General features: G+C 38.4%; 1 protein-coding gene across 5 annotated transcripts in view; it reads right to left on the minus strand.

Annotated features, from left to right (window-relative positions):
• Positions 1-1,300: 1,300 nt before the first annotated feature.
• Positions 1,301-13,597, minus strand: part of TMEM135 (transmembrane protein 135) — a 273,707-nt gene continuing 261,410 nt past the window's right edge. For 4 of the 5 annotated variants that reach the window (XM_049889600.1, XM_049889599.1, XM_049889598.1 and 1 more), the window contains 3 exons: positions 10,005-10,103; positions 8,710-8,777; positions 1,301-7,366 (listed from right to left, as the gene is read on the minus strand). In XM_049889600.1, the coding sequence (XP_049745557.1) occupies positions 7,234-7,366; positions 8,710-8,777; positions 10,005-10,103 (300 nt within the window). In that variant the 3' untranslated portion in view covers positions 1,301-7,233. The other variant, XM_049889601.1, reaches the window with a different exon arrangement.

Consider the following 13,597-nt stretch of genomic DNA (forward strand, 5'->3'; position numbering starts at 1 on the left):
CTGCTAACCAAAAGATCCGCAGTTCGAATCCACCAGCTGCTCCTTGGAAACCCTATGGGGCAGTTCAACTCTGTCCAATAGGGTTACTAGGAGTTGGAATCGACTGACTGCAATGGGTCTGGTTTGGTTTTGATCCTTCTATTGTCTATTTCTGAAATTTTATTGTTAATCTTCTGGATTTCTAGTTGCTGTTTTTGTATAGTTTCTAATTGTCTATTTGTCATTTTGTTCTTGTATTGTTTTCCTGAATTATTCTATTGTTTTGTCTGTGTTTTCCTTGATGTCTTGAAGAACTCTATATATTAGTCTTTTTAACTCTTGATCAGTTAGCTCTACTACTAGTTTTTCCTCCAGAAGGTTTTCTGGTTCTTTATTTTGATCACTTGCTGGAGCCATCTTGTCTTGCTTCTTTATGTGGTTTGATATTGCCTGTTGTCTCCAAGTCATTAAGGTGTTATTATATTTATTTATTGTATGCTTGATGCATCCTAATTTTTTGTTTGGTTTTGTTTTCATGTATCTGAGTAGGCAGGGAGTGCATACTACTCTGGTCACTAGTCTGGAGGTACTGGAGGTCTCACCACCTGTCACCAGGTGGGTGGGGCAGCAGCTGTTGAGTCTGGGTCTCTGCTGGATATAGCTGGTGTTGCTCTTGAGGTGATGTGTTTGGCTGGCTGGTCACCTGGGCATGGGTGTAGGGAGTGTTTTCAGTGGTCACTGAATTGGGTGTTGTGTGTGTGTGTGCACTGCTGGCTGCCAGGTGATCAGTGCAAGGGTACCCAGGTCATCAGTTGCCAGGTGGATGGTACAGAAACTCTCACCACCTCTCCTGGGCAGGCAGGGCTGCATGGGGGTGGTCGTAGCAGGCACAAGTCTTTGGTTGCAGGGAGGCAGTGCAGAGGGCAAGGCAGGGGATTCTGCTGGTCCATGGTACCTGCTAGGGGAGTGTGCCCCTTTTTGCTATAGTGGAATGTGGTAGAGGGTGTGCCACCTGTCCTCGTGCCCCAGTGCAGATGGCTAGAGGGAGCAGGAGGCACTACTGGCCTGCAGAACTCGCCACGGATGGCTGGGTTTAGGACAGGGTACCTCTGGTTTGGAGGCTCTTGACACCAGTGGCTGGCGGAACAGTGGGTGCCACTGGTCTGTGGGCCCCTGGTGTGGGTGGCTGTGTGTAGGAGCAACTGCTCCTGGCCCTTGGGGCCCCGACACAGTTGGCTGGGCAGAAGAGGGGGTGCCACCAGTCCCCAAGTGCCCAGCAGCAAGGCAGAAAAGCAGACACTGCCAGTCTGCAGGCCCTGGCTCAGGCGGCTGGGTTTGGGAGTGGGCGTTGCCCATCTGCAGGCCCCCAGCATGGGTGGGTGGATAGAAGAGGGAGTGCCACCAGACCATGGGCTCCTGGTATGGGTGGGTGGGTAGAAGAGGGCACGCCACCTGCCCACAGGCTTCCAGTGCAGATGGCTGGGCAGAGAAGTGGGCAGACAGTGTGAGCCTCCAGCATGGTTGGGCGGACAGAAGAGGGGACACTGCCAGTCCACAGGTCCCTGGCATGGGTAGCTAGGCAGAGAAGTGGGTGTCACCATCCTGCGGGCCCTCGGCACCAGTGGCTAGGAGGAGAGGTGGGTGCCACTGGTCCATGGGTTCCTGACATGAGTGGCTGAGTGAAGGGGCGGGCACCACCAGTCTTTAAAATAAACAGAAAAATAAGTATCTCTTTTTTTCCCTCAAGAGCTCACACTGAAGAAATAAACTGAAAAGATATAATAGGAAAGCAACAAAAGAAATGGGAGGGAAGAGATAAGGCTTGAAATGCACATTAACAGCCTCTTCTTGTCCCATCCTTTAAACCTTTTTAGACCTTTGACACCAATCCCTCCCTATGGTCTTAGGGTCCTCTTAGGGGACCAAAACATATTTGAAAACAAAATTCAGATAAGGAGTTGATTGATAACTGAAAAAAGTTTAATAGACATAGAGGAAATAGGTCACAGAGATTGCCTGGTCCAAATGAAGGCACCAAGGGAAGTAACAATACAGAGCAAATTCAGCCCACAGGTCTATCTGCCCACTTTGTGGAAGCCTGGAACTCCAGAACCAGAGAGGGATTTAAAGCAAGGTAGATAACAGCATGTTGTATATCCATGGTCAGTACCAAGGAACATCCTATTACCTGCCATCTGGGTATTCTGACATGATTAAAAAGTTACGCTGTACTTTCTGGGGGAGCAAAACTAAAGAGAAAACTGATGGGAAGTCAAGCAAGCTGCAGCGGTTTGAGAGCTGGAGAAAGAAGTAAGAATTGCACCTGGCTCTAATGCCTCCGTCCACTATTGGCCAGATGGCATACATGTCTGAGCTTATACCAGGCTTTTCAGGGATGCAGGGACAAGGGATAAAGCCCAATACATTATTCAATTAGGACACATTTGGGGGAAGGAAAGATGGGAAGAAAATGAAGAAAGCAATAGCAGATATGAAATGAGCTCTTGCCCTTTCTATCTAGCCACAATATATTCCAGTCAAGTGATATTATCGGATTGCTGAGATAAGAAGAGCCTGTCCTAGAAATAAAGGTCCCACATATATAGAAATGTCTCTTTGCACATCCGTGCAATTATCCTCCAAACCATTCTGCCTAAGAAATGCAGTTACATTAAAAAAAAAAAAAAATCACTGTTTACTCCATTTTCATGATCCCTTCCATCTAACGCCCCCTGCCTCACAAGTTGGCATCAAAGGTCTCAACAGAGCTCTCTAGTCCAAAGGAGCACAGCTTACAAATTAACATCAGCAAGCAGAGAAAGGCAAGAGGTGGAGGGAAGAGGAGTGGTCAGGGAGGGGCAACAAGGGATCAGACATAAGGATTCCAAGGCAAGGGAGAGGTTTCCAAAAGAGCAGATATTATTTCCTCCACTTAAAAATCACATGCTTTTCTCTCAATGTAAATTAACACAAACCCTTAGTTACCACAGCTGTAAGCTTAAGGCTACTCACTTCCCCACTGCAGCCCTTGTACACATGCTACATCACAACCCAGTTCTGTCTCTTCTCTGCTTCTAGAAGTCACATACGAATGTCAGGCTCTTTTCTCTGGAGTTACCCTTTTCAGAGCCGCAGAGCTATTACAAAGTCACCTGAGACTACAGCCTGACACAGAAACAAGCTTCAATCCTGAGGCCTTCATATCCTACTTGAGTGAAATACTACACAGCCCTAGAGTCCAAGTCAATATTCTAATTTCAGGGTCACCTCAATCCCTGCTACTCTTTTCCTTGCTACTTCTACAGGAAGGAACTGCAGGGCTGGACAGAGCAACAAGAGCAACGGGCTGTAAGGAGAAATGTATAGGTTGAGACAACAGTAAGACCAGCCTCCAGTGCCTCCACAATTAAGGTGATATTATCACTCACCACATTCTCAGCCCAGCCCTACAGAAAGCTTTCATTTATGTTTTTTCTCCTTACTTTTTTTCTGTCACTCATTTTCAATTATCTAAATTCTCTATCTGAAAATGAGTAAAAACAAAACCCACTGCTGTTGAGTTGATTCCAACTCATGGTAATCCTATAGGACTGAGTAGAATTGCCCCATAGGGTTTCCAGAGAGCAACTGGTGGATTTGAACTGCTGACCTTTTGGTTAGCAGCCTGAGCTCCTAACCACTACGTCACCAGGGCTCCTGAAAATGAGTACTAGGGAGATAAAATAGCAACAGGTCAACGTGGTAGGAAAGATAAAGTTCATTAGATAGCTCAGCAAGGTCCCTAGTCAGAAATGAACACTTTTGCTGTTGTGGGGCAAAACCCACCCACGTAAGAATGAATTGGTTGCTGTCAGACTACTTTCTACCTAACCAAATAAAAATAAATCACAGGAAGAACTCAAGGAATCTCTGGGCTTTGTGGCTTCTCTGCTTGAAAGGCAGCAAGAACAATCTGGTCACTTCCAGTGGGCACTTACCCTCTGGCTCTGTGGAGAAGCTTCTTGGTCACCACCACAGGAGAGGATGTGACATAGGCAAGTGGACAAAGCTCCCTTAAAGGAAATTGACAGGGTGGAACTGCCCCACAGGGTTTCCAGGGAACAGCTGGTGGAATCTTACGCTGTCTTGTAGGATTACTATGAGTTAGAAATGACTGGAAGGCAATGGGTTTATTCATTAGCAGAGGATTTAGAAACACAAGCAGAAACAATTGTGCCAGCATTAACAACTCAATCAAAGGCTAGCCTACACATACTCCACAAGGAGGTGAATACTCAGGCTCAGCACAAAAAACACAGGGTGACAATTGCCCCTTTGGTTCTATCACAAAAAATATGTGGGTCCTGGATAAAAGTGGGTTATAACATCTGAGAGTAAAGAATAAAAAGATAAAATTCTAAATTAAAAGAAATTATTCTAAACAGCTATGCTTAAAGAACAAGGAAAAATTACAGAAGCAACCACAGATTTTATGAAAAAAGGTAACTGACCCTAAGGTGTTATTTCAGAAATGAATAATAAAATGGACAGGGAAACTAGCTGGAAAACTAATAAGAATCTAATAGATTTGAAATAATTTGTTACCTAACAACCCTGGTTTTTATTTGGTTGGCATTAGGTCTACGATTTTAACGACACAGAAAAAAGAAATGGAGTGACAATAATACCATTGCCCGAAAAGCCCTTTCTTCAGACCACAGAAAGATGGAGAGAAGACAAAGGCAGCATATTAGTGTTGAATGGAATCAGCTCTGGTAGAGACTTACAATGGACAAGATTTATTCACAGTAGAAATGGACCCAAAAACATGTTTTGGCATGGAGAGATCTACTTGACTTTATTTATGATGCCAAGAGGTTGTAATCAATATCTGATTAGTTAGAGGTAGAAAGATAGTCATTTTGATTGTCTTTAGGAGCCAGAACAGTTTCCTTGTGTTTGCCTGAAGAACAACACTGTGGTCTGTGCCAACAAAATCAAATTGGACTTCTCTAGTTACCAGTGCAAGTTAGTTAACTATTCAGTCAAGCCATACATTCATTATTTTATTTTGCCATATGATGGCTTTCATTTCACATTTTATGTAAAATAAAAGATGACTGCAATTTCTAAAAAAAAGTAAATCATAGAAATGCACCATTTTGACCAGCAAAATTTTACTAAACAATCTCAGCAAATTTCAATAGAATTTGTCTTTCGATCTCATAGTCTTTTAATTTCATTAAACACAGTAAGTTATGAGTTAAAATGTTTTTTTTTTTTTTAACCTGACAGGAAAAATATAAACATGATTTCTGAGTAGAGAAAATGAGGTACAGGCAGCAGGGCTTTCTCACTGCTATAACACTTCATTTTTAAAAGTAAATACCAATCATCATTTTGATTCCAGGGAATAAAAATTTTAAATTTAATTTATTAATCTCTTTTGAAGTCTGAAGCCAAAACAACCTTTTAACAATACTGCCTGATAGTATAGGCCAAGTCTAATACATTAATCACAATGCAAAGTTTTGGCCAAATTAAAGTGGCTCTCTCTGTTACCAAGGTATCAGAGTTTGTCTTTTTGTTGGGTTTCAATTTGCCATAACAACCAAGGATAGGATTACGTATCAACAGAAGTACACAGCACTTGATGAAATTGAATATGAGGGATTAAGCATTTTTAAAGTCTGTGTAATAATTCCTGTTGCAACACAAGTTCTGCTGCATAATTCACAACGGCCTAAAAACTTTTCAGCAATAAAATTATATTAAAAAAATATACCATCATCCCTATACATTACATACTGTAGACATCACAACCACTTAAGCCTTTTATTAGCCTAGAAAAGTACAACTTTTTCCCTGAAAAACTCTAAAAAGTGATCATATTTCAGTCACAGCTGTCCTGAACTAACTTTCATAATCAGCAGTGACTATATTTTGTCACTTCTTTATTCTAACACAGTAAATATGGTGACAATAACTTTGTTTAAAAAAGGGAAGCTGGAGGAGTTGGATCCGATTAGTGATGAAACCGACTTTTTAACAACCTGTGTGTATGTGTGTATATATATACATACATATATATATATTTTCTTTTTTTAGTTAAAACATCCATTATATTGGTGAAACAGCTGAGAGGGAACAAGCTGCCAAACTTGCCAAAACTATTTTAGTTCTATAGGATTTTGATCCCTCCTAACACAACAATGGCATACAAACTTAGCTATAAAGAATTCAGTCCCTATGAATGAAAACAAACATAATAAGTCTATGCTGTTATTGTTGTTGTGTGCTGTCGAGTTGATTCAGACTCATACTGACCCTATAGGACAGAGTAGAACTGCTCCATAGTTTCCCAGGAGTGGCTGTCGGATTCGAACTGCTGACCTTTTTGGTTAGCAGCCTGAACTCGTAACCACTTCATCACCAGGGCTTCAATAAATCCATTAAAAAAAAAAAAAAAATCCACAGGAGGTTTAAAAGTAACTTCATCAGTTTTTTAAATATTCAAGTGTAATGCTTCTGTAAAAGATTAAAACTGGACATTTCAACTTCATCAGATTTCCAGTTGTTCTTAACCTGCCAGTACATAGGTTGGCTACGTTGCCAAATAGCCCAACTAGTCATGGACACAGAGATGATGTTACCTGGAAAAACGAACATGGCTCCCACGGCATTCATTCAAATGATATGTGACTCACTTTTGCATCCCTGAAGTAAAATGGCCACTTTCTCCAATTAAATTACTCTATACTAAAGCAGCACTGTTTGTGAAGAGTTACTTCAAATCCATAATACTCCACCACTAGAGTTACCAATTAAAAAAAAAAAAGACCAAATCCATATACCCGTGATCCTTAAAAATCCTAAAATGTAAGAAACATTCTTACTTTCAACCAAGAATTATATTGGAATGAACTAAAGACATCTTTTGAAGTAATTTTAAGTATACTCTTATTCGTTATTACAATTCTACACAGATAATTTTAACTTGCTTATGGACATAATTTAATCGATAATGTATCATAATGCCAACTACTACAGTGATCCAGAATCAGATTCTGGCTACAGAGGGAGCTTAATTATTAAGCAAGACCGTTCTAAAAAGCTTCAGTATTTCTGATTGGTAAAAAACCAAAAACAAAGCAAAAAAGAGCATTTGTCATTGAAATAACACTGAAGTTCGAGCTCGGGCCCCCTTCTTTGTATTCAACATAATTAACTCTTCAGGATGAGACATTTAGTCACATTAATAAATTACAGTCATCTTCAAGAAAATTCTATGGGCAACTCTGGTGCTACAGTTGTGTATCTTGGATCCAGCCTGGGGATGAAATCCTGAAAGTGTTTAGATGCACTAGTACCAAATACATCAAGGACTTTTCTGTTCATGATGGCAAATCTGTAAAACAGAAGGTGAACAAGTACTTAATTGAAATTTTAAAAATAAAATAATTCACACTAACCAACTTATATTTATTTCATGGGATGGGAAAAAAGGCTGACATGGTAAAAGACCTAAAATCAATTACTGATTCCAAAGTCACACAGACACTCTTCCTCCAGATTCACTGTGCCATGTATTATTAATGATATGATCCTCAGGCCTGAAACCCCAGAGATTACCATCACTACTTCAAACCCTTTTAGCGTTATTTGTGTCGAGTAGAAACTTAAGTCCGTTACAATTTCGCCAATGAATGAAATCAAGGGAAGCTAAATAAATGAATGAGCTAACATTTACTAATGGGACAAAAACTCTAAGAGAAAGGCATTCTAATGAGTTGACAAAGATAGCATATTTTAGTTCTAAGATTTTTGAGAAACATTAAGTTAAATAAAATATTAAATGTAGTATCTCTCATAACTGCCAAAATAATATCTCACGATTAAAAGAAAGCACATCCAAATGTGCAAATATTTAATGATTAAAAGGCAAACAACATATGGGTTTTCAAATGTCTAAGACACAACAGAGTAAGATTAGGTTTAAATTAGTTAGACTTAAAATGCTATGCAGCAACTAATTAGCAATTAATAAGATAACACATTAATCTAGAACACTTCAAATATCTAAAGCATTACAGGGAACAAAACAGTCAAAATAATGCTCACTAAAAGAATACCCTATTTTGTTTTTATTAAGTTTGTCATATTTGATTTATATCTCAACATCTACTTTACCACTGAAAGAATATTCCTTCAAGAAGACAAAAAGATTCATAATCCTTTTATGGAAAATGCTTCTTTTCTATCAGCAGTGAAAACATCTTAATTGAAAGCAGTTGCTCAAAAATCACACAGGTGTACCAATAGTCACTGCAGCATTATTCATAATAGTTAAAAGGTGTAAACAACCCAAGTGCCCATCAACAGATAAATGGATAAACAAAATGTAGAATATGTATAAAACAGGCTAGTACTCTGCCATAAAGAGAAATGAAGTCCTGATGCATGCCACACGTGGATGAACCTTGAAAACATCATGCTGAGTGAAATAAACCACACACTAAAGGGCAAATACTGTATGAACCCACTTACATGAAATATCCGGAATAGGTATATCCATCGAAACAAAGGAAGATTGGTGGTTACCAGGGAATATGGGAAGCGGGAATGGGTGAAAAATCATCATAATGTCAACTTAAAATTGGTGAATAGTATTTTTATTTGAATTATTCTTCAATAAAGATTAAAAATAAGGAAATGCATGTCACCTAAAACAAAAACATTGTAAGCACTTACTTGCCCTTAGTGAGCCTTAAAAGGAACTTCCAGTAAGATGGCCGCAAAGTCTGAACTTCCATGACAGCCTGATTAGAATATTCAGTTGGAGACTTCTTTTAGTATATAGCAATATTATCAGCAGTTTTAGACAAGAGAGTAGTTTTATCTCTATTTTTATTTCTCATTGTATTTTCAAAATGACAGTGATTGCAATAATGATAAATGCATGTTTTTGTTTAAGTCAATATAACTATCAAGAATCTTTGTAAATATGCCTTCGAATAGAAATATTGCTTATAAAATAATAATTGAGTTAATAGTCATTATTATCAGGTTGCATTTACTGAGTACCCACGGGATAGCAGATACCTTGCTAGCAGTAGTAAGTTATCAACCTGGCAGCATTACTGTGAGAGAGACCAATAAAACCTGTCCCAAAAACTTTGCAACAGCTTCCAAATTATTAATATCAATGATGATTATAAATTTAAAGAAAATGGATAATTCTATTAAACTAGATTCTCCCCTCTCCCCCACTGCTAATACCCTTAGCAAAATTGAGGAAATGAAATTATTTATGCCTATAGTAACTTTTTTCTGCAAGAAGGGTAATTAAATGGGGACATTCTACCTCAGGCTCTAGAGCAATAATTTACTTATAAATTGTACTCTATTTAAACTCTATTTAAACCTAGAAAGTGGTATATTCATAAAACAGGACCTGTCCCATTAAGTTAACATGTTCAATGATTTGAAACCAGGGCTTTGAAACCTCTGCTGAGAATCTGCATTTCTTCCAATGCTGCTGGTTAGGGACCAATTCTGAAAACCACTAAGAGAGCCCAAAAAACCCAAAACCAAACCCATTGCTGTCAAGCAAGTTTCGACTCATAGTGACCCTACAGGACAGAGTACCACAGCCCCATATGATTTCCAAGAGCGGCTGGTGGATTTGAACTGCCAGCCTTTTGGTTAGCAGCCATATTACTTAACCATTGCACCACTAGTAGGGCAGTGATTCTCACAATTTGTTATACATAAGAATCAGCTGGGGATCTTGTTAAACTGTAGATTCTGATTCAGCATATCTGGGGTGGAAATGCAAATTCTCAGCAGGGGTTCAACCCAGAATGAACCAGTTCAAAGCCCTATTTGAAACTTGCAAGCTATCTTGCTTAAAAAAAAAAAAAAAAAAACCAAGATAGTATAAAATGTAATGAAGAGAGATGTTTTCAGGCTTTTACTCTTCTCCCATTGGTTTAATGTACATTAGAAACAAATAACTCTACAGCTCATTTCAAAAAGATACTTACTGCCTGGAAGCAAATTGCTGTAGAGATGGAATAGATGATAGTATCTGCATGGGGGAAATAGGGAACCTTCCCTGCTTCAATGCCTTTGAAATACATTGTCTACAAAACAAGCATAATGCAAGATTTATAAAGAAAACAACTTTAAGCAGCATTAACAGTATAAAAAAAAAACATATAGTTGAGCAATATGCTCCTGCCCTACAACTGTTTTTTCTACCTTTCCAAATCCTAACGATTCTTGGGAGCTCAAATCATGTCACGTCTACCATGACAGCATTAAATGTCACCCCTTCCCCTTCCTTCATTTCCTTGCTCCTAACCCCAGCTGAAAGTGATAATACTATTCTGTGAAATTCAATAGCACTTTATTTCTACCTTTTATGTCATTTATTTCTACCTTTTATGTCATTTATTTCTCAAAGCCTTTTTGTACAGTGCTCAAGGTCCTCCCTTCCCTATTAGGTCTATTCATTCATTCAGTAAACATTTAATAATGCCAACTATATGCTGGGCACTGTGCTTGAGCTAGGGATTAAAAAATGAATAAAACATAGTTAGGCCATAACAGAAATCACCAATACACGCTGACGAAGGCTGTACCAGTGGTATGTGTGTGTATACATATGTATCTGTATCACTCTGGCTCCCCAGAAGAGGGAGCAATTACTCTATCTAGGACAAAGGACCACGGAGAATTTCAGAAAAGACTGCATTTTACAGAGCAGTGCTGCTCAACCGTCTCTGGTGAAAGAGCACGTTTTTCTTTTTTCATTTCCAATCTGTCACGGATTCATACTTATATGAAATACAATAAAAATAAATTACTAAATAAAAGAACTTAAAAAAGATAATACAAAATCCAAGCCCAAATTTTTAATATTAGATTCAAAGGGCAAAATATTATTCTGTCCAATTGTTATAAAAGTTTCTAAATGCTTACTCTTGATTCCTAAACATATTTTGTTGTGACTGGTAACAAAGAATTCATGGACTAGAACTGGCCTACTGACCACACTCTTAATAGTGCTATCTTATATGATACATAAGATCAACAACTAGATAAAAGAAAAGCAGGGGTAACAGGCAGGCATGAAAATACCCAGTATGTGTGGGGAACTGCCAGCAATTTCATATGGCTACAACAAGGGATAATGCATGGAAATGTGTTTACTAAAACATGGAAAAGCTAAAGTAAGACTAGTAAGAAAAGTCAAAGAGGACTAAGACAGAGTGATGTTACAGTGGGTGGAAGGAGCTTCAAGAAGAAATGACATAAAAAGGATGGCAACTGAAAAAATATCATTGGCAGATGGCAACGCCTTCTCTTTTTCATCTGTGTATTGTCTTTAACACCTACCCCAGTCCAGAATACTAAAATATTTGTCGAATATAATGTTTATTAATAGTATCCCATCTGATTTGCCATAAGAAGTCCTCAGTGACCCACATAAGCTTCCATAACCAAAGAGAAAGCAACAAAGGAAGTAATCAGGAGAACGCATTACATATGAATCATTCAAAAGGTGTACAGTGAGAAGTAAATACATGTGAACTGTGTGCCAGGGATCGGGATACGTAAGGACTGTAAGATATGTACGAAGAGTTACAATCTACTTAGGAAACAAGATAAGCAATCATATATGAGACATTACTTTGAAAATAACATAACAGCATATTATGAGGTACAGATATATTCTGGTAGATTCATGTTGAAGAAAATGTAATTCAGACGGGGTAGAATGGCACCATAGAGATTCTATGTGAAAAGGTATCTCTTGATATATGTAATAATTATGTTCCTAATTATTTCTTATAATAAAACTTATCTACTGAATCAGAGTCCAAGTTAATGAAGGGCAGGGATCATAGCCCATACTTCTTCTATATGTTTACCAGCACCTGGCACAGTAATGGGAATATAATGGTTAATAAATATATGCATTTGACTTAAAAGTTCCTAGAAAAAACTGTCTACATAGCTGATTTTTATATAGTATTCATTATATAATAATACAGCATTTTAATATAAAATTAACTTCAATCATAGAAAAATGACTGTCTTTTGCACTACAGTCATTAAATCCACAAAAGGGCATGGTAAGCTTAAATTTCTATCCTGATCCAAGCCACCTTCTACTGCTGTGATTAACCGTTCTCCCCAGCTTCCAGTCTTGCCTCCTTCTAATCCATTCTCCATATAATACCTAGAATGTTCTTCTTAAAATATGAATTAAAACAGTCCATCTCTATGCTCCAAACTCTCCAATGGCTTCCAGTTGCTCTGAGAACAAAATCAAACCCTAACCCCCAGTTGTTAAAATCTTACATGATCTAGCTCTTGCCTGTCTTTCAAGCAATCAATCTCTCTTTCTCTCACACACACACTTACTTGGTTACTACTCTGGGAGCAACAAACCTCTAGCACTCAGACTGAAGTCTCTAAATACCATGTCCCACCAAAAAAAAAAAAACTAGGGCTTTTCTTAAAGAAAAGGCTGATTCCCCGTCTGGGGCAGGAAATGTTCCTGATGATCCTGGAGCATCTTGTCTTATCAGAAGACAAGAAAGCTATCTGAGATTACTAGGATTATACCAAAAAGAACCAAAAATATAAAAAACCCAAACTTGTTGCTGTTGATTTGGCTCTGACTCATAGCAACCTTATAGGACAGAGTAGAACTGCCCCATATGGTTTCCAAGGAGCGGCTGGTGGATTCAAACTGCCGACCTTCTGGTTAGCAGCCAAGCTCTTAACCACTGTGCCACCAGGGCTCCAAAAAGAAGCAGGGGTCAATTTAAAGAGACTTTCATGGCCAAAAGTGAGGAAATTTGGGCATAATGACTGCAATAGGCTAAAGTAAATCAAATATGTTAAAATCTATGTCTTCATAATGATAGCTGAAAATAAAAACTCATAAGTCAACTGTGCAGGATGCGAGGCAATGAACTCATTCCGAACACTGGTAAATAAAGGAAATTTATTTTGTCTTTTCTAAAAAAAAAAAATTTCAGAGTAATAAAATAGTTGATAAGGAAAAGTGCTTATTTTTAGAAGAATGGCAGCTAATAAATGCAGAAGAAACAATAATATTAGATTATTACCATTTTGCAACCCCCAACGAGATGACCAGTAGCAACAATGATCATTAATGTCTGCTAAAAAGTTTAGGTGAAAGGCTAATGGGGAATCTCATGTTGGCTCTTCCAACACCTGAGTCCACTGAGCAATCTTAACATCATAAAAAGAGAGACAAGGAGATATTTTTATGCCTCCTAATGTGATGCAATAGAAAGTTCACCCACACAGTAACTCTGAAGTATTTCTGCCACCCCACAAAAAAAAAGAAGAGCCTGAATTTGCTTAAGCCACTAGATCTAATTAACAGTTTGCAGGAAAGACAGGGATTAATGAAACATGTTAAACACCACCAGTGAGGATGCAATCAGCAAAATCCAGAATCCGGTAAATTCCATGTAACCAATGACATGGTTCTTCAACAAATAAAAAGCAAGGGAAAAAAAAAAAAGAGAGAGAGGTTACCAGCTGCTGTAAATTAAGAGACTTTTGTTTGGATACTGATTCAAACAGATTA

The sequence above is a fragment of the Elephas maximus genome, chromosome 7, assembly GCF_024166365.1.
Source record: "Elephas maximus indicus isolate mEleMax1 chromosome 7, mEleMax1 primary haplotype, whole genome shotgun sequence".
Lineage (NCBI taxonomy): Eukaryota > Metazoa > Chordata > Mammalia > Proboscidea > Elephantidae > Elephas > Elephas maximus.